Raw genomic sequence first — 23,821 nt, forward strand, 5'->3', positions numbered from 1 at the left:
AATGCTTCTATAATAATCCAAATATGATTCGGCCATGCTCTGTCTCCCAATGATGTCGTCCTTTATTTTTCTATGATGTCCTTCTTAAATGATGTACACCATGATGTTCTCCAGATTTCACGATGACCTCCCTATGCTCCATCCCAGCGATTCCCTTAATATGAGGTTCATCTTCCTTCCGAATTTCCAGAATCCTGCTAACGCAAATGATTATCAGATTGAGCAAAAACAGCAAGACAATCAATGTCTGAGTAGTATAATAACAAGACAAACAAGAACACGAGATCAAAATATTGCATCGATCACTCCGATGACCAGTTTCCTAATTCGGCACGTCGCGGACGCGCTTTACGTGAGACTGCAGCGCATCCAGAGATATGCCACAATGTCGCGATTGATCCATGCGCGCACATTATAGCACTTCCCAACCCTCTGACCTATTTTAGCAAATGATATCGACTCAACCCAGCGCATTGCGCAGCGCTCCGTTGATGAAGGTATGGTCAATGTTTAGGCAATCTGCGATACCATGCGGATCTCCCTTCGCGGCTTCACAACGCAGTCAATAAATTCTCTCAGCAACAGCATGCTCGCTATGTTTCACAGATACAGCGGTTCTAGGTTGTTCTCGCATCGACGCACGTCGTCGGATTTCTGATCAGCCGGACTGCTATCACTAATTTGGAAAATGGAGTGTCAGATTGTACCACTGTAAGCTCGATCACGGTTCGCTTACATTGAATATTATAGTGCTGACCAGAGCTAGACAGACGCTGTCACACTCATACATTCCAATGTTGGCTTTCATGTCTTCTAAAATCTAGGTCATAGACACAAACAGAGAAAGACGAAAATTTTAGCAATCAGCACTTTAATATTTCCAGAAAATGCAATCATTCGCACTCATGAAGCTGAAGAATACATCAGGCGATTGGTAGTACAGATTGCCGCGATCACGGTGAAGGCATTGCTTTTTTTTTTGCAGTAGCTTGATATTCTAACTTCAGATCATCAGATCGCGTCTCAAACTGCTGGAATATGAAAACGCGACAGAATATTCACTCGATATGAATGAAAATATAACACGACGCCGTCCATCTGGCAATTCGAAGCAACAGCATTGAGGTCACCGCAGCAGAGTGGTATGTGTCGGCGCAGGGCACATTTTCCCAGTGCCTGAAATCAGGAAAGCCAGTCCATATCGTATCGACAAGATCGTGTTAACCATACTGACTACAATTACCTCGTAGACGTGGCATATTTAAGTTGGCCGCTAACAACCGAGAGCGGCAATGATATGCTCGGCCGCACGATGCCGTCACGTGTATCCCCCACACAGTGCGTCTCAGGGTCGTCGGCGCCGCCACGAATACCGCGCGTCCACCTACATATAACACAATACAACCTCACAATTGGCGACGAGATACCCGCGAACCAGCAACAACTGCACAGATGGTCGGAGTGCCAGGCGGAAGCAGAGGCTGCGATGTTTGTCGTATGCGCAAAATCAAATGCGACGAGACCTATCCGCAATGCATGCGTTGCATCAAGGCCAACCGTCAATGTGGCGGTCCTCGAGTGCCCCCTCTAGGATCAGATATTTCGCCGTCATCATTATCACCGGACACACTCTCGTCATATCCGCGCAAGAGACGCAGGCGGAAGCCAGTTATTGAAGGGTTGCAAATTTCACGCCTTGGCGCAGATGGCGGTGGCATCAACAGCTACGTGGCATCACATAGCGCCGTGTCCTTACCGGTCATGTTCACAAGCCCGTCCGGCGACCGCATCGTGCGCTATTCAAATGGCTCATATCGAAATATACCGAAAAACGTAGCAGCATCTCCAGGCTACGGCCTCTTTTCCTTCTGCGTCGATCTCATGCTGAACTGGTTGACGGCCGCCAGCCACCCATTTCGGTTTCGCGACGACGACAGCTACTTGCTGTGGTCCGTTAATATTCCACAACTTGTGATGACGCCCTCGAACTCTGTGACTACGGTTGCAGCACGTGCACTGCTTATATCGCATTGCGGAATGATGCTGGGCGATCAAGACATTGAGCGGGTGGGGGCGAATTGGTATGTCGAGGCACTGCGCCGGCAAAAGAGGCATATTGCGATGATATGTGCAGACCCTGTTGGGTCGAAAGAGGAGAAGCATGGTAACAGTGTGATTGAAGCACTACAAGGGTTCGTCGAATTTCAAGCGGCTCGACCGAGTAGGATGTCTGTGAACAGCAGTCAGCCGCTGCCACGTCAGTTTCTGCCCATCGAGGATGACAAAGATAACGAGGACGAAAACGAGGACTACGACAGCAAATGCTCGGACGTGACCGTCATGCGCGGCAACGACTTTTCAATCGAAGACGACAGCACTTCCGCTGGCGTCCTTCTCAGTATCTGTGAAGTCTTCCGTGGGACTTCTAATTCTGCTTGGGTTGGTTTGTTCTCCGGCGCAGCGGCGCTTATGATGCGCCGTGGCCCAGAGTCTTATCAGACCGGTTTCAATTTTTCCTTATTTCAGGGCACGCGGCCGATGCTCACGATGTACGCCTTAATGTGTCGGAAGCGCAGCTTCTTGAGCGAGCCGGAGTGGATGACGATTCCATTCGCTAAACAGATAAAGTCAATACCGCAACAGCTAATTGATCTTATTCTTGAGCTTCCAGGCGTCATTGAACGTGTCGAAGAGTTGTTTGATGACGCATTTGAGCCACGTGCAGTCACAGAGAATCAGGGTACAATCGAACCTGAAGACGAGTGGAACTTCACCGAGAGGATCAAAGAAGAATTTTGCACGCAAGAAACGTGGGTAGAGCTGCAGCAGCTTGTGACGGACATGGAGAATCTCGACGCGCGACTCAGCGCGTGGATGCAGATGTACGCGGAGGACGCAGCAGAATATGCGTTAGATTTCTTCGGCATTTCGAACGCTGATATGATTGACTCATACACAGGGGGAGTACTAATTGATCAGATGCCTTGTGCTGCTTGTCGTGACAAAGATGAGTGGATTGAAACGCATTTCTATAAACCAAACGTCACATTTGCATCGCGCCAGGACACACGGTCTGTCGCGATGTTTTACTCGGCGCGCACTATGACCTCATTGATTAGGTACTTAAGCGCTCCAGCGCTATTTTATTCGCCCGACGAATACCGCGCCAACCCCACAGTGGCGGCGCTAGACGATAATAGCGTATGCGCACTCTACCGCGCTGCACGGATCGATGAAATCCGCATGTACGCTGAGCAATATATGAAACCGATCATATCGCTTGTGTTGATACGTGGCCGCGTCGCGAACGCGACTACGTGCGCCATCCTGTTTCCACTTGGTCCTGCCCGTCCCATGTTTATGGACCCGCTTGAGCGTGGATGGGTTTGGAACAGGTTGAGCGAGTCACAATGGATGGGCAAGTCTTCGATTCATTCGCTATCGATTCACGGAGTCTCCAACAAGCGCCTGGTCAAGGAATATGAGATGTACAATTCTTTGCCGACATGTCCGGCGTGCGGGGAGAAGGTACGACGGCTGCCGAGTGGGGCGCACCGTGAAGTGCCGATGGAGATGGCAATACCAGTACCTGCGATGGTGGTGCAAGATAAGAGCTGGACCGGTTTGTAAGTGATTTGAGGGTCATCTAGATGGAGTCAATGCTGCTTTGAAGTGGGATGGGATGTTTTTGTAAAATTATCAGTGTTCTATTGAATAAGATCTCCTTTCGTCAGCTATGCATTGTATTCGCCCATGTACCTACCGATACGCATTCATTTACTTTTGTCGAAGACGCTGGATAGCCTCGCCGATAGGCTCGCCGTTCCGAAGGGCTTCGAATGTAAGATCGTCAATGCGCTTCCGGTCCACGCAGAACTCAACCACTTGAGCCACCAAACTCGGCGGCACAACTACGACGCCGTCCGCATCCGCTACGATGTAGTCGCCGGGATTCACATACAAGTCGTCTTTGAACTTCACAGGCACATTCACTTCGCTGGCGCGCGTGAAGCCGCCAGATCCGAGGATTGAGCTGCCGCGCGCAAAAATGGGGTAGTCCATCTCACGGTGCTCGAGAATATCTCGGAAACGGCCATCGACGACGGTACCCGCTGCGCCTAGGAACTTGGCGCGAGTCGTCATCAGACCGCCCCAGCACGCGGAGTACTTGTCCAGTGGTTGCGAGATGTACATGATCTTGCCTGGCTCGTTGTAGTCACACTGTCGTTTTCCCATTGTCAGCTTTGCTATTCTATATTCGGGTTCCGAGGAAACATACGAAATGCTTCGGCAGCGACGGTGCCGTCTTGTCGGCCGCATCGACCATCTTGACTGTAATAACCTCGCCAAAAATCTTCTTGTCGCCGCTGCAGTGCTGCGGAGAAAACATGGAAAGACCATCAAGGAAACCACCAAAGGGGTACTTGAGCTTGACAAGAGCATCGCCGATCTGCATCGATGTGAGTACAATATGCGGGAGTCGGGAGAGTACGGAGATCAGGACGGGAACATACGTCGCATGACGCAAACTTCTGCAGCGTGGAAAGCAGTTCAGCGGTCGGTTTGGCGGCAGCCATGACGAAGAATGTTAATCAACAAGGAAGACCGTTCTTGTCGGCTTGTGAAGAAGGATCCGAGGTAGTGTGGGGATAAGATCCGGGCCATGTAGCGCGTCCGGGGTAAGGGAACCGGCCGCGCCCCGGCTCGTCTCCGGCACTGCGGGTCAGGGTTTCCTTAGATGGCCACACAAGAACTTTATTTTAGAAGACGCGTTTGCAGTTTTGTGACCGCGCGTCGAAGAAGCGCTTCTTCCTTCTCCATCAGTCCCTATACCATGTCGACCGCAACCACCACCACGCCCTCAACGCGCCCCGGCGTCCGTCCACCTCCCCGAATGCTGAAATTGCCAGTGTTTGAGTTTCTCAAGGGCAAGCATGTTGTGCTTGCGTCTAGTTCGCCACGACGACGCGAGTTGCTGCGGCAGATCGGCATTACAGATTTCAAAGTCGTGAAGCCAAAGTTCGAGGAGGATCTTGATAAGTCGAGATTGACTGTCACGGAAGTGTGTTGACTTTTGCCGATGCTGGACTCCGATGATGGAGGCTGAAATTAGGTGGTTGCTGACATCGGTTGGACTTAGTACGTGAACGAGACCGCGACTGCGAAGGCGTTGGAGGTGTACTCGCGTGAGGTACGGTTACGGTACCTGCATTAGCTACGAAGAACTCGATTTAACAAGTTCCATTGACAGGTTGAAGCGGACAACGACCCTGCGTTGGTGATCGCGGCCGATACAGTGGTCCTTTTGGGCGATAGCATTCTCGAGAAGCCCAAGTCGGCCAAAGACCACTTCCAGATGCTGCAACGGCTGCGCGACGAGAAGCTACCACATAAAGTGTATACTTCGGTCGTATGCATCGCGCCTTTGCGCGAACCTGTGTATCCCGGATACAGTATGTACCGCGATTTCGAGGAAACGCAGGTGGTCTTCGATAGCGAAGTCTCCGACGACTTCCTGGCTGCGTATGTAGCCTCTGGAGAGGCACGAGATGCCGCAGGCGGATACTGCGTTCAGGAAAAGGGCGCGCTGATGGTCGAAAAGATTATCGGGGACTACAATAACGTTGTCGGGCTGCCGCTGCGGTTGTTGCTGAAGTTGATGGAGAAAGTGTTGATCGAAGACGATGAAGAGCCTTTCCAGTTGGAGAACTAGGCGTCGGACCTCCATTTTTGTATAATAATTTTTCTTATATGGTCCTCTATTTACACATGAAATCTTTATCGTACATGAATATATACAATCGCGATCACTCACTATCCGATGAGCCGAAGTTCTCGTCGTCCATCTCATCGAGAACTACGGGGATCACAAATGACTCGTCACTATACTCGCCGCGCACGCGTTCAATGGTGACAACGTCCACGTCATCCTCGTCTTCCTGGTCAAGTTTGCGCTTATTCACGATCTCATCGGGAATCTATCAATCGACATTAGCTTAGGCCGCAACCCTCGCAACGCAGCACGCACTCACGATGTCAAACTCATCCTCACGCTCCTGATAGTCCACGTTCTCGTCAACTTCGACGAAATCAGGTGCGAGCGCACTCCACCGCTGCGGCGTGACGGTTGCCCAAACATATATCGTGCCCTTCTCCAACCCGGTTGCAGCGAGCAGCGTTCGATTCGGGTGCCACTGCACATCAACGATCTCCTCGCGCGGCGCTTCGATGATTTTGACCAACGAACCCACGGTCGTTTCCCAGATGTAGACATCGTGCGCATCTTCATACGTCGACGCGAGAACGTAATCTCCGTTCGCGCTGAACGCCACCGCGTTCCATTGTAGTCTATTGACGACGTCTTGAAATTTATGTAGCACTTCGATCTCCCAGTCAACCGGGTCCATGTAGCTCATGTCTGGCGTGTTGAAGAGTCGTATCGCCCGGTCCGACGAGTTCACGGCGAATTGTTTCCCGGATTTGCTGAACACGATATGTTTAATATTTGCGGCTGTGAATTTCTCAGACCGTAAGGTCTGACATGTTTCAGTGTCGATGACATTCAGCCAACCTTTGCTCGTGCCGGAGAAGATATACTGGCCTGACCGCGTGAAGGTCACCACCAGTGTTGATTGTACATCTTGCTTCCTGCCTTTCATCGTATTTTCCCCACTGTCTTCGTCAATCTCGTCCCCCGCGCGGCCACTGCTCTCCTCGCCTGGCGTCTTCGTCAAAGGTTCGCTGCTGAGCAAATGCTTCCTTGCAGATTTCTCGGTGCAGTCCACTAGCTGCGGCTCGTCCTCAAACAACGCAACGACAAATATGAGATGGTTAAATGGATGCAGCTCCGCTGTCCAAATCGCGGACTCAAAGTGGACTGTTCGTTCTCGGCTGCCGTCATATAGGTCCCAGAGTATACACTTCCAGTCACGCGAGCTCGACAAAAGGTAGCGTCCGTCCCGTGACCAGCTGAGGAGACACACATATTAGCAATTGGTTAAATGCGCTGTAAGAGGCGATAAAATAACGCACCTGAGCGACTGCACCGCTCGTGTATGTCCTCGCAGCACACGCGCGATGCCGTAGGTGTCGAAGTCAAACACAATGACCGTGCCGTCGGCAAGACCGCTGGCAAGATAGTCGCCCTTTCTGTTAAATCGAATGCATGTTGAGCGTCCGTAGTCTACGTAGAAGAGAAAGTCAGCAACTTGCAAAACAAGAATTGTACAAGGAAATAGAGGTAACTCACTAAGTGTGTGTGTGAGATTCTCCGGGTACTCTTGTGCAAGCGCAAACGGGTCTGCGAGAAGCAGGTTCATCTGAATGATTCCCGGTTCCCTCTCGCACTGCTAATTACTGAACTGTGTCTCTTCTTGTCCGCTTGTATAGGTGGGCAATCCAAGGTCACTTGCCGCGTCGTGGTATGTGGTGAAGTGCTTTGGGAGAAGACGGAGAGGACGCGCTTCCTCCCAACCCTCCCCCCACGGCTTCAAATAATCACCATCCCATGCCAGGTGCACCGGCAAGCACGCACGCACCGGAGCCACGATGAGAGCGCTACCGGCGAGATACCGGGTACTGCAACTCCGACTGCTACCACGGGGCCTACACACAACGACATGGCCGTCCTCTTCGTCGATACTCGCTACGCAACAGCCCTTACAACTACAACCTTCACCTACCACCGTCCTAAAATTTCTCAGATCAACAGCCGTCCCACGTTGTACTCATTCTACGTCTTCACTATTTCCGGCAGCGCGTAGAGGTGACAAGAATAACGACAGCAGCGACAAAGACGCCAGCAACAGCGAATACCAAACCAATAACAGCAGCGTCGACGACGAAATCGCAGCCGCCTTCGCCGCGAAGCATCGCGCCAACAACGCCAATGATGCTGCTGACGACGAACCTGCATCTTTTTCCAAGGACTCTACGGAGATCATTTCGGACGAGTCCGCGCCGTTTGATCCAGACTACCCGACAGAGGAAGAAATTGCAAAGGCAAATCTTCCTACCAACCTCGACGTGTACTTTGTGCGGTTCACCTGTCGCGGGTGCGACACCCGATCAGGGCATTTCATAGCACGACAGGCGTACCACGACGGAACTGTTATCGCGTTTTGTCCCGGCTGCGATAGTGGTCATATCTTTGTTGACAATCTTAACGTGTTTCCTCCAGGTGAGGTGGAGGATATAGCTCTAGCTGAGGTGATGTCCCTCACGTCGGATTCAATCGCGCTTGGAAATCGTGCGTACCAACGTGATGGCGTGATAGAGATTCGGCCACCAGGACCTATGGGACTTGAGGAGTTTGAGGAGTACGTAAAGGAGCAACACATGGAAGAAGATTTGATCGATCACGGGGCAAACATTGAAGAGTATTTAAAGACTCTCGATGAAGAGGATGCTAATATTATGAGGGCCAAAATTATGGAGATGCAGGAAGAGTCGGAGTCAATGACGAGGAGCACGGATAATTATAATGAGGGCTTTGCGATTCCCGGGTTTGAGCAAATGAAAATGGACGACGAGGAATACGAAGAATACGAAGAGCAAAATGATCTTGCAGATGATGAAGAGGACCAAGAACTTGGAGATCTTACGGAAGAAGAATACCGAGAATTACGCAAGCGCGTTGGTGACAGCCAGGGTAGTCTCAATGTTCCATTCAGCGATGATTTGAGTGGTACTGAGTACTCTCGATACTTGAATGAGGATGACGAGGAAGAGATTGACGAATATGACGGCGGTCTTGAAATGCTCGGCGAGGACGAGTTAGAAGATCTTGAGGAGGGCGATGATGTACAACTCAATGAGCCACGGTTCACCGTCTTCGACGCCCCCGACGGCCAGGACGCACAGTCTGTTCAACAAAAGCTGATGAGCATGTCCGATGACGGACTACGAGAGCTGTTCAAGTCAGAGCTAGAAAAGTATAAGCAGGAGCGCAGTCTGCAATTCGACGAGGTTGACATGGCAGATACCAGTGCGAGTCGGTTTCGAGAACAATGCAACGACGATGATGAGGACGATGACGGTGTGGCATATTTCACGGAGGGGCCAGACGGCCCATCGTGGGACGATCTTGCAGACGAGCCTGAAGAATTTTGGGGGATCAAAGAGTCAGCAGAGTCGAACTCATCGTCTACTCAGAATAAACGGTGACAATAGTATTCATCAGCCGTTTCCTGTGTACAGGTTTGTACATATGTACTCTACCACCAAAAGTTTTGAGTCAAATCTTCTCTTGTTACATATGTACAATATTATATCGTTACACCCGCCATATTTTAGAGACAGCTGGATACATACAGCCAGTTACAATGCAAACACCTCCTCCAAGCTCTATAACTTGTTTTCCTGAGCCCGCCGCGGCAGCTCATCAAACGCCGTTTTCCAAATGTTCTTTGCGTTATACAAGTTAATAACCCGCAACCTCTCGTTGTCCAAATGTGCATGATCGCTCGCCTGCCCGCACGGCAACTGTGCTGCCGGTGCGTTGAACGCCTTTTCCAGAAAGCGAACTGCGGGAATCGTTCCGCCCTCGCGAATATACAGCGGCTCGACTTCCCCCCCAGGACCACCCCATTCTCGTTTTACAGCCGCCGCAAGAATTTTGAAGGCCGCGTTACCGGGATCACCGAGCCACGCGTCGGCCTCGCGATTGAGCGTTATAGAGAGATGGTTGCTCCGTGAAGATGGCCGCAAACGCGAAAAACACGCACGTAAATACTTCTGAAGTGACGTCCGAATTTCTTCGGTGTCTTGTTCCGGCACAGTACGCACGCTCAGCGTCGCAGTTGCTTTGTGCGGTATGATAGTCTGATTTGACGGGCCTGACACAGTGATCCCGTGAACTGTCAGAGTTGGAAGACGCCATTTCGAAATGAGAACTTCCTTAGTCAAGCCGATTGACGTCTTTTGCGTGATTTGCTCATACAGTCGCTCTTCCGCCTCCGTCATCGGCTTCACTGGATCGTAGAACCCCGGAACCAAAATCATGCCTTCGTCATCCGTCAGTTTCGATAGCAACTTGGTCATATCCATCAATGGCTCAGGACCGACACCGCCGTCAAGTCCTGAGTGCAAGTCCGGAAAATCGCTTGAGATCTCAATTGTCATGTGAATTACTCCGCGCAGGCCATAATTCAGACATGGAGTTTCGTTGTCGAGCCAGTAAGAATTCGACAGTAAAATCCAGTCCACAATGTCCGGACCGGCATCCGGGCCACCGCCGCCATTGCAAATCATCTCAATATTCCGCGACACGGCAGCTTTGAACCCAACAGAGCCGGACTCTTCCTCGCCTTCGATCAGAAACAGCACGTTTGTTTTCAGTTTCTTCTCCTGAAATAATTCAGCAGCAGCAAATACTGCGGCTAGCACAGGGCCTTTATTATCAGACACGCCACGGCCGTAAAGATAACCATTGAGTCCCGACAACTCATATGGAGACGTATCCCACCTATCCGAGTCCGAGGCTGCAATCACATCGTAGTGTCCGTAAAATAGCACTGTCGTGCCTATGCTGTCCGGCGAATTTGCCGAAAATCTGGCATAAACAATGGGATTCCGCTGACTTTCAGTCGTGATCAAGTCTGACTTAGCGCCAAACGATGAGAACAGCTTTTTCAAGAACGACGCACAGCGTCGACACTCCGCACGGGATTCGTCAAGTCCTGAGATCGTCTTCAATGAGACAAAAGTCGATAACGCCTCAAGCAACCTGTCGTTCGCCAATGTGCCATTGAGACGTGCTGTCGGAAATGCGTCCGCAAGATCCCAAATCGCGACTGAGTCATCGTTGGCACCAGTCACGAGGCCGGCACGGCCGTTGCCGGTGACGCCAAGAATCGAGAGAATCAAGCCGTCGTGCGACTTCCATCTCCCGCCAAGCTTCAGCTCCCGCGACCACTTGCGGAGATATCCCGTGGCACTGCCGGTGAAAATGCAACTCGCGTATGTCGTGATGGACAGGATATCTGAGTTGTGTGCCTGGATCGTGCGCACGAGCTGGAAGGCGTCGAGGTCCCATAAGGCAATGGCGCCGTTAGTAAGTCCGCAGTATAAAAACGTGTCCAAAACAGTCATGCAAAGCACGCTGTTCTTGTTCTCAAACGATCGCAGCTTGTGCAAAGTGCCATTACGCATGACCCACCAATTCACAAAACCGTCGCCACCGCCAGAAAGAAGAGTTTCTTCAGGATAGATGCCAGCTGCCAGTGGCGGCTGATAGCTTTGTAAGCTGTACACAAATCCATTATGCGCGTAGGTAACCACATTTCTGTACGGCAGCTCAATTAACGAATTAGGCACCGCCACGTCGGACTTCGCTATCTGCTCGGGCGTTTTTCCGCCAGGACCGGCGGAGTCGAAGAATTTACTGAAACGGTTGGACGGTAGTCCAGAAGTGTCTTGCAATATGTGTCTGTCGATGGCCGTCAGACTGCACCACTGAATTGACGCATTCTGCGATCCGAAGAAGACAGTGTTCAACGTCTCGGAGTAGAGAACCGCAAAAATATCGCCAATGTCAAACACAGAATACAGGGTGTAGAGCTCTTGTAGTGTGTCTATATGCCATATCTGCCTCACTTTAGTTCACAATATTAGGGAAATGGGGCTGCGGAGGATAAAATTCTTACCTTCAAGATTGAGTCAGTAGCTCCGGAAAACAGAAGACGCCGCTTGAGGGAGACGTTCAAGCAGAGCACGCTACCGCCATGGCCGGTGAGCGTTGCAACAAGCTGGAATGTCTGCGGATCATAAACCTGAGACGCCTGTGTGAGCAATGCAGAGCCGTAGACAAGACGAGAATGAGGAACGCACGAGAATTTCATTGCCTTGTGTACCTGCAAAGAGGTACTTCTCCGAGACCGCTAACGAAAGAACCGACTTGGAGTGCTGCCATCTATGCAGAAGCTTTGGTATGAACGGTTCTGTATCTCTGCTGCCTGCTGTTTGCGGGGCGAAGACTTAGTAGAATGACTTCCTAGTCTAAAAAACAAAAACTTGGCTGCTCACCATCGTCTTCAATGGACGGAGTACAGTTCCGTGCTATAGAATCCTGCGCAAGACCATGAATATGACCGTGGCCAGATGCAAGGAGGTCGAGCTGGGGCGTTGTAGCCATGATGTGCGGTCTGTCCGCGACCCCCGAGTAAAGTAGCGGATATGCAGGAAGGGAGGTCAAGAGGGCAGTTGATGTTCTTGGGGTCAGGGTGTAGTGTACGCACGTTTGTCAGGGTTAGGTGCGCCAGCCCGCTTCAAACAAACGTTGGGAGTTTGGAAGAGGAAGTGTCATCGAAATTATGTCAAACTTTCATGCGTCATTCTGTCCCTCGGATCTTAAAAATGGTGTAATAGGGCTGCTCTTTGATGGAATCTGCGGGGAGGAAATGATGATGGTGTGCTCTGGTAGCAGATCACGTGTGCCAATCTCGAGACTCCTCAATTCTCGGCGCTTGTGTGCGCACCGGTGGGAAGTGGACCGATGTGCTTTAAGTCAGACAAATTTTGCAGGCTATTGCTGCTCTGAACCAGCTGTATAAAACCCTTTATATTTTCTTCTTTGTCAGTAATTGATTTGCGAGCCCCGTATATAAGCAAAAATTATTGCCAGCCAAAAAAATTTATGAGCGATGTTGACAGGACTCGAACCTGCAACCTCCGGAAGACTTCAGTATTACCGAAATCCGATGCGCTCACCATTGCGCCACAACACCCAATCATAGAGATTCAGGCCGTAAGCTTTTATATTATCGGCAATATTCGATGTAAAAGCCGCGGTTTCTGAGGTTGAATTCATGATGACGATGAGAACATGCATTTGTCTGTAATTGGATCGCAAAGACTGCAGCTGATACCAAGTACTAGCTGGCTAACAGCAGGGGCGGTGAAACACTGTAGGTACAGCCTGGTCTATGAAAATAGACAATTGATCTGCAGTAGACGCTGGCTGCCCTGCCTTGCTGTGCTGTGGACGACGAATAGCAGCTGAATCCCCTTCGCGCGACAAAACTTAGCAGCCAAAGCCGTTCAGACTCCCTAATTAGCAGCAAGTACTAGAGATTATCACCCCATTCATTTTACGCTCAGCCACATGACTGTTGCGACTCCTGATATAGGATGAATAGCAACAAAAAAACATAAAAATGAGTGTTCCATATCCTGAAATCCATAAAAAACACCCCATAGCCATATACCCCCATCCAGTACCCCCATTCCTGCCGTATGCCGAGTAGAACAACTGGGCCAAAATCAACGAAGTTGTCGAAATAAAAAAGCGAAAACAGTAGGAAGATATGTAACAGAGCCGGCCTCTGGTCAAAGTTGCTCAGAAAAACGGACGGCGGTAGTCATTCGACAAATAGAGCGCATAGCTTCCCAAGAAACTGCGGTACATCAATGGACCGCTAGATGTATCCGCACCTCTGATTATGTTTGAGTCGTTCCTTTCGTTCCTTCTGATGCGGAATCGCCTATTACAGTTCCTTTTGTTCATGGCAGCCAGAGTCATCCTGTCTTGGTACTCTTTAATGCCGGCTTCGAATTTCGAAATCATGGTCTCTGGGGCCTGTTCCTTGAGCGACGATACTGCTGACGTGATCAAACTCGACTTCGAAAAATCCGGTACAGCAATCGAGCCTACCGCATAGCGGGAAGATACAGGCGATCTGATGAGATCAACCATCAGCTGTCGGTCTCCGCCGTAGTATCGAGCCCACTTCGAAATGATAGGGTGCTGTAGGACCAAACCGATAGCCGAAGTACACGCGGGTCTGTCTTGCATTTTATACATGACAATGTCACACCCCAATTGCATGCCGATCTGCGTGCCAACATAGAGTCCGACCAGCCCAATCGCTGACTTGCCCATCATGCGACCCAAGGTAAGTCGAGGAATCGAACGTCGAAATGCTGATAAAAGTTAACATCTAAAGCTGTTCCAAATATAACATATAGTTCTTACTTGAAGCAGCTAGCTGTAGTCCGACTGCACTTCCAGATAACAATGAACCAACTGTAACATGATTTAATGCGCGCTCAAGATCAGACCGATCTTTGTTCGTAAGCTGCGAATCCACAAGCATAAAATCGCGGACGGCAAGATCATGTTTCAATGCTTCTTCTTCTTTGACAACAGTGAGATGTCTGCTCATCTTGCGAAATTTCCTCGACTCAGGCATGCTGCGACGGCAGCGATGAGAGTCTGTCTTCAATGACGCGATCTGGCCGTTATCATCCGCATTGTTCGCTTGCTCCGTTGCAGGGCCCGCTGAGTCTCTATTTCCATCCGTTCTGCGCATTCCGGCTCGATATAACTGCGCTATAGCGTTGAGAATTATACAGATCGGTCAGATCGATCAGATAGCTGTAGCTGCCGTGGTCAGCAATCGATCCCCGCGTTGGTGGCGCACTGGGAGGCTAGATAACGGCTTGGTCTTGGGAGTTCATTGTCCCGTGCCATCATCATGTCATCTGCTTCCGCACAATTCCCCTCATATTTGCCCATATATTCTGCGGGACTGACCTATCGATTATCTGCGGGAACTATCTACCGTTAAATGATAAGCCAGATACGATCATATATATATATATCTTTACACGCAGATGCTAGTCTACAAATAGTCGCATGTTGGACATATCGTAGCCTTCATATGGGCAATTCATATGTTGGTCTTTTGGATCAGACTGATCAGGTGTTCTAAAGTCTGCCAGTACGTCGGATTGGTCGATAATATTCTCACCGGCCGCAAATCTCCCTTCCAGATCGGAGCTGCTGTGTTGCCAGCCCATTGTGTATTGATTTCTTAGCAGGTGCCTGTAACAGAGGAGCCTCTACGACATGGCCGACCTCGCTATCGTGTCACATGCAGGGACTAGGAGAAACACACCATCCTTTCTACGAGCTGCTCAAGATGGATGAAAATTGGCAGGAACTACAGTAAAGTGTCTCATCACGTCATCACGTCATCACTAGTAGATTTGCAAAATCGTATTGAAGTGCACCAGCATGTCTATAAACCATTAGATGAAATATGAAACTATATCAATCATAATATAGTCAAGAGCCAAAAATGAACAAAAGCATCATTTTAAAATGACTCTTCCCAGCCACCCCGACGAAAATTGAACGGCTTGCAATTCGTGCCCGACGACGAACTTGTGAGTTTTGAAGCTGTTTCAAATGGAGTATATTCGCCGCCGACGTCCATGGCATCGAGTTCTTGTTTGTCGGCGTCGTTTGCTATATGCATGTTGCTACCCAATGCAGAAAGGTCACCGAATTCGGTATTGTTCTCGGTCAAAGAGCCGTCGCTGGTAGTGGTGGCGAATTGCTCATTGCTGCCCATGACATTGTTACTGACGGCTTCAATCATTTTGTTGCCCTGGACCACAACTTCTTTGTCTCGCAGCCGACGCATGAGAGCAAGAAATGTGCTGTCCTTGAACTTCTGCGACTGATTCTGATCCAAAGAAGCGGCAAGCTCGCCCGCGATCGTAGCTAATCGACTTTCCTCTTCCTTAGATTTCCTCTCCTCTTCGTCTCCTACCTCCTGTTCCAAAGTGTGTGTCCGCTCAGTCACTTGTGAGAGATCTTCGGTTTCAACCATATCAAACGCATTTTTGAACGCCAGTTGCTGTCTCTCGTGTTCTTCCTGGATAAGCTCAGATGAAAGCTGCAACCGATCGACTGGCTGATATGCGGACCCAATGGGTGCGACGGCGCTCCGCGGAAATGCTGAATACATGATCTCATTCGAGGTCTGTGGCATACCACCGTAAGATAAATTAGCCGAAACTTGAGCAACATGTGCTCGTGGCATAGACGAATTCATAAAAGTCATAAAATCATTATGCCATGATTCCAAGTGCTCCGCAGACGGATTAGACTGAGACTGCAGGCTCTGTGGCACAGGACCAGACGTCGTGTCTGCCTGGAAGTCGAAGACTGACTTTTGCGAATTATATTTCTCTTGCTGCCGTAACTGTTGCAACTGCTCGTGCTCAGAAATAGACATGTGCGCAAACTCGACCGACATCCGGGCGTCATCTCCGAGAAACGCTCTATAGCCGTCGTCAACAAGCTGGTTTTGGCGCTCGTGAGTCTTGAAATCTTGATGCTGTGACGACGATGACGCTCCAGCAGTGGCGAACCGGTCTTGCACCGGCCGATCAGTAGCCGTGTGTTTCAATAAAGCACCTAGTGGCGTAGATGGCCCGCAGCTTGCCTCCATGATTTTGCTAATTCGAAAAAATCCGTCGCTCACGGCGTATGCGCGGAGTGAAAGAAGTAGGGATGCCTGTGTCGTGCCAAATCCTTGAACGCAAAAAGTGCAGATAGGGAGGCGAAGTCATAAAACGGGACTGTTGACGAGAACGAAGTGCGGGGCAGGCTCGAAAGAGTTCACCGGTAACTTGTGCTGCGAGCGAAGTCGTTGCGCCGTTTTGCGCAAGTTGGGACTTGTGCCGCCGCACCGGCAACTCGAAGATATTCCGCCGATCGGCTCTTGTTTATCATCAACTTTTCACACCGACTTGACACACAACCTCGAAATAGGCAAACTAAAAATTTCAAATAATTGCTAGCTAGATACACAAATGTCGCAAATGTTTATGAGAACTTAGAAGGCGTGGCGAAACGTACATCGTGGAGCGTGTGATTGCACATGCAATGGACAACCCTAAACTGCAGAGCATATTGCCCCATCACTGCACGCCGGCTTGAAAATCAATCCGGTATTGCGCAATATTCCTCGCATCGAAAGGCTGATTCAAGCTAAAAAAAAGATAACATATCTCGCTCTAATAGCATTCATTGCACGTACTCATTTGTATGCTCTGCTGAGTTAGCTGCCAAGTGACCATTCAAGCGTCGACCGAAAGTGCGTACCGAAGCTGTATCAATCGAGGGTTTCGTGATGCGGGATCTTTAATATCCGCCCCGCATTTTCCCGAATCGTTCCGAGAAACCGCAGTCCCTGATAATTTTCGTGCCCCGCAGTCGCACAGTTTTTCTCAAGTTGACCCATGTCCATTACAGAGTGCTGTAACGAACATCTGGAATATCGACTACCTTTTTTCAGTCTTTCACCGCCTCCAGAAATTTCTTCAGAACTACTCGCTATACCCCACTGGCGCGCCTCACTTCCTACAGCGTGATTTAGAGCAACGAACTACGAGTGATCGTGAAGACGTGTCGTCATACGACCGAACCTCCGAGCAAATAGGTGATCTTTGAACGCGAGAGCATCCAGGAGTACAATCTGAATATATCAAAGGGTCATGTACGCTAACTGAATATTGCAATAGAGTGAACACAGCAGACACTGGGCGATTTTGATGTCGGTGGACTATATTTTGCAGTACTTTCATAGCTGCCGTCTAAAGCCGATAGGGACAATCACGACAATTACTATTGTAGTATGGAACCTATTCCTGAACTTCACCCTATTACCGACGTGGAATTACCTCTGTCTCTGTCAATACGGATTCATCGTCGCAATGTCGAGGATAGCTGGCTACACAGTCATACAACAGAAGTCACGGACGTCGAAGACATATCGGCAAAACGACTGTTCATCTGACTTGCGAAATATATCTGTGTTAATACCACTGAATTCTTTTGCGAATTGAGTCCGAGGAGAGAAAGGACGACACGGCGAGATATGCAAGTGGCTTTGTGGGACACCGCAAATGATTGTCGCCGACACAGACTAGACAAATAGTTCACCGGACGACGAGAGTGTGCCAGACATGCTACAGTCGCACCAAGGAGAGACAATTCAAGAGCCAGATAGGTCTGAAAATTTTCATTTGCCAAAGAGGCGTGCCTTGCGGCATACGGCGCAATTTTGGAGGCATGAGCAATGGGATCTCCTGCAGCAAAATTTTTTTAGGCTACAGCTGTCAGCTGCCACTTCCCAACGTCATCGCTAGGTTTTTCTGCTCCAAGTTCCACCGCCAGGCACAGCGTCACCGTTGTTCGCCTCCATTTTAGTGAGCCGCACATTACCGCCCGTCCACTACTACTACTCCAGCGGGATGGATATACTTGCATCGCGCACCGTTCCGCACTACTTGCTGATTACAGAAACTGAGTAACGATTTGTCGGTATTTGGACGGAATATCTGATGATCTTGGAGATGCGGACATGGTGGCAGAACAGTGCGTACAGCACTTCTGCGTATCTGCAACCAAATACACGAGATGGCAGCTGCAATGCGCTGGCTGAGAGGGCAGGAGAGCGGGCTCCGCCGCACGGATGACCAATGACAAGTGAGGGGTGTTAGTCATAATGGTGGGCGCGCGTGGGCAGTGCGAGAGGGCGGCAGCGTGCGCGCACCAATAACGAGAGGAGCGCGGCTAGCGGAAGCTGAGCGTGGGGAAGAGGGGGGAGAGGCGGCGAGGCGGACCGAGAGAACGCGAGAGCGGGCGGTGTGGGGAACTGGAAGGCCGACAGCGCCCCGACGCGGCGCCGCTTCTTCTGGGGCAGTCCGCACCCGAGGCATACCGAGGGCTAGGGCCGTCGATTTTCTACTCATCGCTGGTCCCGCTCAATAAATCACCACCCCGCCGCCGGTGACCTCAGTCCTCCCCCACCATCACGCCTGGCTCAGCAGCCCTGCACCATCTTCACCTACTTGCGCAGTGTCATTGATCTGCACGCAGCCATGAGCGCCGAGATCGAGTACGCCAGTGTTCCTGACAGCAGCACGCTGGCCACCATGCAGCGCATGCGTGAACAGACGTCTATCCTGGGCTCCATGAACAAGCTCCTCGGTAGGTTGCACTCTGTGACGCTCTGCCTGGCATTGTGAACATTCACTAACAATCAACAGTTGCCAATCGCGGTGAAATTCGTACGTGACGATAGTCATTCAATGCGACCGATTCAGCTCGATCTTACCTTGTCCACTAGCCATTCGCATTTTCCGCACGGCCCACGAGCTGAGCATGCAAACTGTAGCCATTTACTCCTACGAGGATCGCCTGTCCATGCACAGACAGAGTACGTTGCTGACAGCTTGATTTCAAACTCGAATCGTTCTAACGTTCACTTGTCGCAGAGGCCGACGAGGCTTATCCCATTGGTAAGCGCGGCCAGTTCACGCCAGTACAGGCGTACCTCCAGATCGACGAGATTATCAATATTGCCAAGGCTCACGATGTTTCCATGATCCACCCTGGCTACGGTTTCTTGTCCGAGAATTCGGAATTCGCTCGCAAGGTCGAGGAGGCCGGTATCGCTTGGATTGGTCCGCCATACCAAGTCATCGATGCTCTCGGTGACAAAGTCTCGGCCCGCAGGATCGCTATTCAGAATAATGTTCCTGTCGTTCCTGGTACTCCTGGCCCCGTCTCCGAGTTGAGCGAGGCTGTTGCTTTCGTCGAGGAGTACGGCTACCCTGTGATCATCAAGGCCGCGTTTGGCGGTGGTGGTCGTGGAATGCGCGTCGTTTTCGAGGGCGATGACATCCAGAACGCGTTTTTACGTGCGTCATCTGAGGCAAAGGCGGCTTTCGGCAACGGAACCGTGTTCATTGAGCGTTTCCTAGACAAGCCCAAGCACATAGAAGTCCAGCTCCTCGGCGACGCTGAGGGTAACGTTGTTCACTTTTTCGAGCGTGATTGCTCGGTTCAGCGTCGTCATCAGAAGGTCGTCGAAATTGCGCCTGCCAAGGATCTTCCCAAGTCTGTCCGCGACGCTATCCTGCGCGACGCGGTTAAGCTTGCAGCATCCGTAAAGTACCGCAACGCTGGTACCGCTGAGTTCCTGGTCGATAAGCAGAACCGTCATTATTTCATCGAGATCAACCCCAGAATTCAGGTCGAGCATACCATTACGGAGGAGATCACTGGTGTCGATCTTGTCTCAGCGCAGATCCAGATTGCCGCCGGCGCTACTCTCGCTCAGCTTGGCCTTACGCAGGAGCGTATTTCTTCGCGTGGCTTTGCAATCCAATGTCGTATTACGACTGAAGATCCCACCAAGAATTTCCAGCCTGACACCGGCAAGATCGAGGTTTACCGCTCCGCTGGCGGTAACGGTGTCCGGTTAGATGGAGGCAACGGCTTCGCTGGCGCTGTGATTTCTCCTCACTACGATTCCATGTTGGTTAAGTGCTCTTGCTCCGGTTCTACTTATGAGATTGCACGTCGCAAGATGCTTCGTGCGTTGATCGAGTTCCGCATTCGCGGTGTAAAGACCAACATTCCGTTTTTGCTGGCGCTTCTCACTCATCCGACCTTCGTTAGCGGGGATTGCTGGACTACTTTCATCGATGACACACCTCAGCTCTTTGACATGATGGTGTCGCAGAATCGTGCCCAGAAGCTACTAGCTTATCTTGGCGATCTATGCGTGAACGGCAGTTCTATCAAGGGACAGATTGGCGAACCGAAGCTCAAGACTGCAGTTATTCTTCCCGTTCTCACCGATTCTACTGGTGAGCCTCTATCCACGACCGAGCCATGCACCAAGGGATGGCGTAGCATTTTCTTGGAGAAGGGACCCGTGGCTTTTGCCAAGGCTGTTCGCGAGTATAAGGGAACTCTCATTATGGACACCACCTGGCGTGATGCTCATCAGTCTCTTCTTGCTACTCGCGTGCGTACCGTTGATCTGGCTAATATTGCGATCCCAACCTCTTACGCCTACTCCAACGCGTTCGCTCTTGAGTGCTGGGGTGGCGCTACTTTCGACGTTTCCATGCGATTCTTGTACGAAGATCCATGGGATCGACTCCGCAAGCTGCGCAAGCTTGTGCCCAACATTCCGTTCCAGATGCTTCTGCGTGGCGCTAACGGGGTTGCTTATTCGTCGCTTCCTGACAACGCGATTGACCAGTTCTGTCTCCAGGCGAAAAAGAACGGTGTTGATATTTTCCGTGTGTTCGATGCTCTTAACGATCTTGAGCAGCTGAAGGTCGGCGTCGAGGCTGTTCGCAAGGCCGGCGGTGTTATCGAGGCTACGGTTTGCTATTCGGGCGACATGTTGAACCCCCATAAGAAGTACAATATGGAATACTATCTCGACGTTGTTGACAAAATCGTCGCTATGGGAACACACATTTTGGGCATTAAGGATATGGCCGGAACAATGAAGCCGCAGGCGGCCACGCTGTTGATTGGAGCTGTTCGCGCACGGTATCCCGATCTTCCAATTCATGTTCACACCCACGACTCTGCCGGCACTGGAGTTGCGTCAATGGCTGCTGCCGCCAAGGCTGGTGCCGACGCCGTCGATACTGCGACGAACTCGATGTCCGGTATGACCTCGCAGCCCTCGGTTTCTGCGCTACTTGCCACGTTGGAGGGCACCATCGATACTGGGCTGGACGCTACTCTTATCCGAGAGATTGACTCGTACTGGGGACAGATGCGACTGCTCTACTCTGTGTTTGAGGCAGATCTTAAGGGACCAGACCCTGATGTCTACGAGCACGAAATTCCTGGTGGTCAGCTTACGAATTTGCTGTTCCAGGCGCAGCAACTTGGTCTTGGCACGCAGTGGGAAGAGACTAAGAAAGCATACGTGGAGGCAAACAAGCTCCTTGGCGACCTGGTGAAGGTCACGCCTACGTCGAAGGTTGTCGGAGATTTGGCGCAGTTCATGGTTTCCAACAAGCTGTCACCTACTGACGTCGTGGACCGTGCATCGTCGCTGGATTTCCCCGACTCTGTTCTTGATTTCTTGCAGGGCATGATTGGACAACCGTACGGCGGATTCCCTGAGCCGCTGCGTACGAATGCTCTGCTGGGCAAGCGCGAGAAGCTGTCCGAGCGACCGGGTAAGTCGCTGGCGCCTATTGACTTTGCGGCGGTGCGGACGATGCTGGAGGGTAAGTACGGCAAGATCACAGAGACTGATATTGCGTCGTATGTGATGTACCCGAAGGTTTACGAGGATTACCAGAACTTCATTAAGAAGTACGGCGACCTTTCGGTTTTGCCGACGAAGTACTTCTTGACGCGACCCGAGATCAATGAGGAGTTTAGCGTCGAAATTGAGATGGGCAAGGTGCTGATCCTGAAGCTGCTCGCTATCGGTCCGCTGTCGATGCACACCGGCCAGCGGGAGGTTTTCTTTGAACTTAACGGCGAGATCCGCCAAGTCACAGTCGACGACAAGAAGGCGTCGGTGTCGACCGTGTCGCGGCCGAAGGCCGACCCCGTGAACCCATCGCACGTCGGCGCGCCTATGTCTGGTGTTGTTATCGAGGTGCGGGTGAAAGACGGATCATTGGTCAAGAAGGGCGATCCTATTGCCGTGCTGAGTGCGATGAAGATGGAGATGGTCATCAGCGCGCAGGCGTCGGGCAAGGTCGAGGAAGTGTCTGTCCGTGAGGGCGACTCGGTTGACGGCTCGGACTTGATCTGCAAGATCGGGAAGGAGTAGAGGTTGGCGGACTGTATTAGCAGCAGCATTTTTGATAAAGGTGACTGGCTTGTATTGTTTTCAGTTATTGTAGTTAAGTAGTTGAATATAATTATGAGAATCAGTGTACATCCACGGCCTTGGGTTGGTAGCTTCCGATGACCAAGGTGAACGCTCTTCGGGCTGGAGAGAGTGTGGTCGCATGCTGAGGCGATGGTTTCTACGCGTGAGGTGCTCCAGGATTACACCCTTAAGCTGGAGCCACCGAAACAGCAACATACGACATGCGGCACGGGCCTAAACAAGAGATGCACGCGGGAGCGACCCGTTCGTCCATGGCGTCGTAGATCAAGGGTTCAGGGATAAGTGTGGAACAGTAGCGCCATTTGCTCGGAGCACGGGAAGACGGGCGATTCCGGAACTCGAGGAGGCAACAGCAGAGAGTAAACTGGCACAATGGGGGAGCCGGGAAAGGAAGGATGGCGGGGAAGAAGAATGGTGGTGGGGGCGGGGAAGTGGGGGCGGGGAAAGACTGTGCGGCAGGAGCTGGGGAGAGAAGACAGGGATCAATGATCGGCGGCCCCCGCGTTCCACGAACCCCGGCGCGAGAGCTCTGGAGGTCGCATCTTTGGCGCATTTATATTTCTGGAACCCGCTCGGTTGACTAGTAGGCTTAAGCCTATCGTAGCGTCGTGCTTCCGTCACGCTTCTGGGAGTCGCTTTGGTGAGACGGCGACTGTGGAGGTGTGCGCGTCACGCGCGGCAGAGACGAATTCAGGCTGTAGGGGGGTCGGTGCCACCGCCGAGGCTGTCGGCGCCGCAGATCAGTCTTGCCGAATGTTTGAGAACAGCTGACCGGACAAAGGGGACGTGACAAGTCGCGGCGTCTTGACTTAGCCGTAGCATGAATGTCGCCGGACACGCTGGACCGAGATCCTGGGCATATCGCGTCGGGTCTGATATGAGGACTGAATCGAGCGCGTGCTAGTACGCATCGCGGCGTCGCCACGATCTATGGACTCCTACCATGAAGAGGCACTGACGTGCAAAAGATCGTTTACATCTATCTGCCTTGTACATGCAGACCATTGTTTGCGGTTCCCTAAGGAATTTTTATTTTTCTGTTGTTGCGAACATTGATCATCATGATGGTTCATCGTCCTCAACATCCTTCTCCTCCATCCTCTTCGCCATCCACGCGCGGTGAGCATTTTTTATTTTCCTCAAAAGCCTCCTCTTAGGCGCTTCCCGTGCTCGCCCGTAATCTCTGTACCACCGACACCGCTGTGAGGAGATGACGTGCGAGAACCAACTGGGCCGGACAGGAAACTATGATGACGCCGGCTCCGTTAGCAGTGACCGTCATCATCGCCAGCAGTCATCATCATTGTAGTCGTCTTCCTTGTCTCATCGTCGTTATCGTCGTCCACGTCGTA

At 51.2% G+C, this 23,821-nt stretch overlaps 10 protein-coding genes and 1 non-coding gene across 11 annotated transcripts; 5 read left to right on the forward strand and 6 right to left on the reverse strand.

Moving 5' to 3' along the window:
- The first annotated feature begins 1,352 nt into the window (after positions 1–1,352).
- Positions 1,353–3,741, forward strand: V1518DRAFT_411627 (uncharacterized protein). Its single transcript, XM_066902897.1, has one exon. It carries the CDS (start codon positions 1,453–1,455, stop codon positions 3,628–3,630), a length of 2,178 nt encoding a protein of 725 aa, XP_066761150.1. The 5' UTR covers positions 1,353–1,452; the 3' UTR covers positions 3,631–3,741.
- On the reverse strand, positions 3,642–4,661 carry V1518DRAFT_411628 (ribonuclease E inhibitor RraA/Dimethylmenaquinone methyltransferase). The gene is made up of 3 exons (XM_066902898.1): positions 4,515–4,661; positions 4,280–4,450; positions 3,642–4,221 (listed from the first exon to the last, which is right to left on the reverse strand). The coding sequence occupies exons 1-3, from the start codon at positions 4,575–4,577 to the stop codon at positions 3,778–3,780; spliced, it is 678 nt and encodes a 225-aa protein (XP_066761151.1). The 5' UTR covers positions 4,578–4,661; the 3' UTR covers positions 3,642–3,777.
- Positions 4,662–4,802: 141 nt separating this feature from the next.
- V1518DRAFT_411629 (Maf-like protein) lies at positions 4,803–5,874 on the forward strand. Its single transcript, XM_066902899.1, has 3 exons — positions 4,803–5,062; positions 5,141–5,191; positions 5,252–5,874. Exons 1-3 carry the CDS (start codon positions 4,835–4,837, stop codon positions 5,711–5,713), a joined length of 741 nt encoding a protein of 246 aa, XP_066761152.1. The 5' UTR covers positions 4,803–4,834; the 3' UTR covers positions 5,714–5,874.
- V1518DRAFT_425525 (WD40-repeat-containing domain protein) lies at positions 5,808–7,319 on the reverse strand (the record flags this gene model as incomplete). The annotated part of the gene is made up of 4 exons (XM_066905922.1): positions 5,808–5,978; positions 6,033–6,969; positions 7,033–7,183; positions 7,250–7,319. 4 exons carry the CDS (start codon positions 7,317–7,319, stop codon positions 5,808–5,810), a joined length of 1,329 nt encoding a protein of 442 aa, XP_066761153.1.
- Positions 7,320–7,413: 94 nt separating this feature from the next.
- Positions 7,414–9,340, forward strand: V1518DRAFT_411635 (uncharacterized protein). Its single transcript, XM_066902900.1, has one exon. The coding sequence runs from the start codon at positions 7,549–7,551 to the stop codon at positions 9,163–9,165; it is 1,617 nt and encodes a 538-aa protein (XP_066761154.1). The 5' UTR covers positions 7,414–7,548; the 3' UTR covers positions 9,166–9,340.
- V1518DRAFT_411636 (uncharacterized protein) lies at positions 9,229–11,957 on the reverse strand. The gene is made up of 2 exons (XM_066902901.1): positions 11,646–11,957; positions 9,229–11,586 (listed from the first exon to the last, which is right to left on the reverse strand). Exons 1-2 carry the CDS (start codon positions 11,838–11,840, stop codon positions 9,346–9,348), a joined length of 2,436 nt encoding a protein of 811 aa, XP_066761155.1. The 5' UTR covers positions 11,841–11,957; the 3' UTR covers positions 9,229–9,345.
- Positions 11,958–12,639: 682 nt separating this feature from the next.
- V1518DRAFT_t17 lies at positions 12,640–12,725 on the reverse strand. The gene has a single exon. It is a non-coding gene; the product is annotated as a tRNA-Arg (tRNA).
- A 611-nt stretch (positions 12,726–13,336) lies between these two features.
- On the reverse strand, positions 13,337–14,309 carry V1518DRAFT_403856 (uncharacterized protein; the record flags this gene model as incomplete). Its single annotated transcript, XM_066901877.1, has 2 exons — positions 13,337–13,920; positions 13,973–14,309. The coding sequence occupies 2 exons, from the start codon at positions 14,307–14,309 to the stop codon at positions 13,337–13,339; spliced, it is 921 nt and encodes a 306-aa protein (XP_066761156.1).
- A 664-nt stretch (positions 14,310–14,973) lies between these two features.
- V1518DRAFT_411642 (uncharacterized protein) lies at positions 14,974–16,554 on the reverse strand. The gene has a single exon (XM_066902902.1). It carries the CDS (start codon positions 16,239–16,241, stop codon positions 15,099–15,101), a length of 1,143 nt encoding a protein of 380 aa, XP_066761157.1. The 5' UTR covers positions 16,242–16,554; the 3' UTR covers positions 14,974–15,098.
- A 777-nt stretch (positions 16,555–17,331) lies between these two features.
- On the forward strand, positions 17,332–17,884 carry V1518DRAFT_411645 (uncharacterized protein). The gene has a single exon (XM_066902903.1). It carries the CDS (start codon positions 17,347–17,349, stop codon positions 17,638–17,640), a length of 294 nt encoding a protein of 97 aa, XP_066761158.1. The 5' UTR covers positions 17,332–17,346; the 3' UTR covers positions 17,641–17,884.
- Positions 17,885–18,678: 794 nt separating this feature from the next.
- V1518DRAFT_371075 (carbamoyl-phosphate synthase L chain, ATP binding domain-containing protein) lies at positions 18,679–22,406 on the forward strand (the record flags this gene model as incomplete). Its single annotated transcript, XM_066901344.1, has 4 exons — positions 18,679–18,787; positions 18,847–18,871; positions 18,904–19,016; positions 19,075–22,406. 4 exons carry the CDS (start codon positions 18,679–18,681, stop codon positions 22,404–22,406), a joined length of 3,579 nt encoding a protein of 1,192 aa, XP_066761159.1.
- Positions 22,407–23,821: the final 1,415 nt, after the last annotated feature.

This window comes from Limtongia smithiae, assembly GCF_038497785.1.
Source record: "Limtongia smithiae strain NRRL Y-17922 unplaced genomic scaffold V1518scaffold_2, whole genome shotgun sequence".
NCBI lineage: Eukaryota > Fungi > Ascomycota > Lipomycetes > Lipomycetales > Lipomycetaceae > Limtongia > Limtongia smithiae.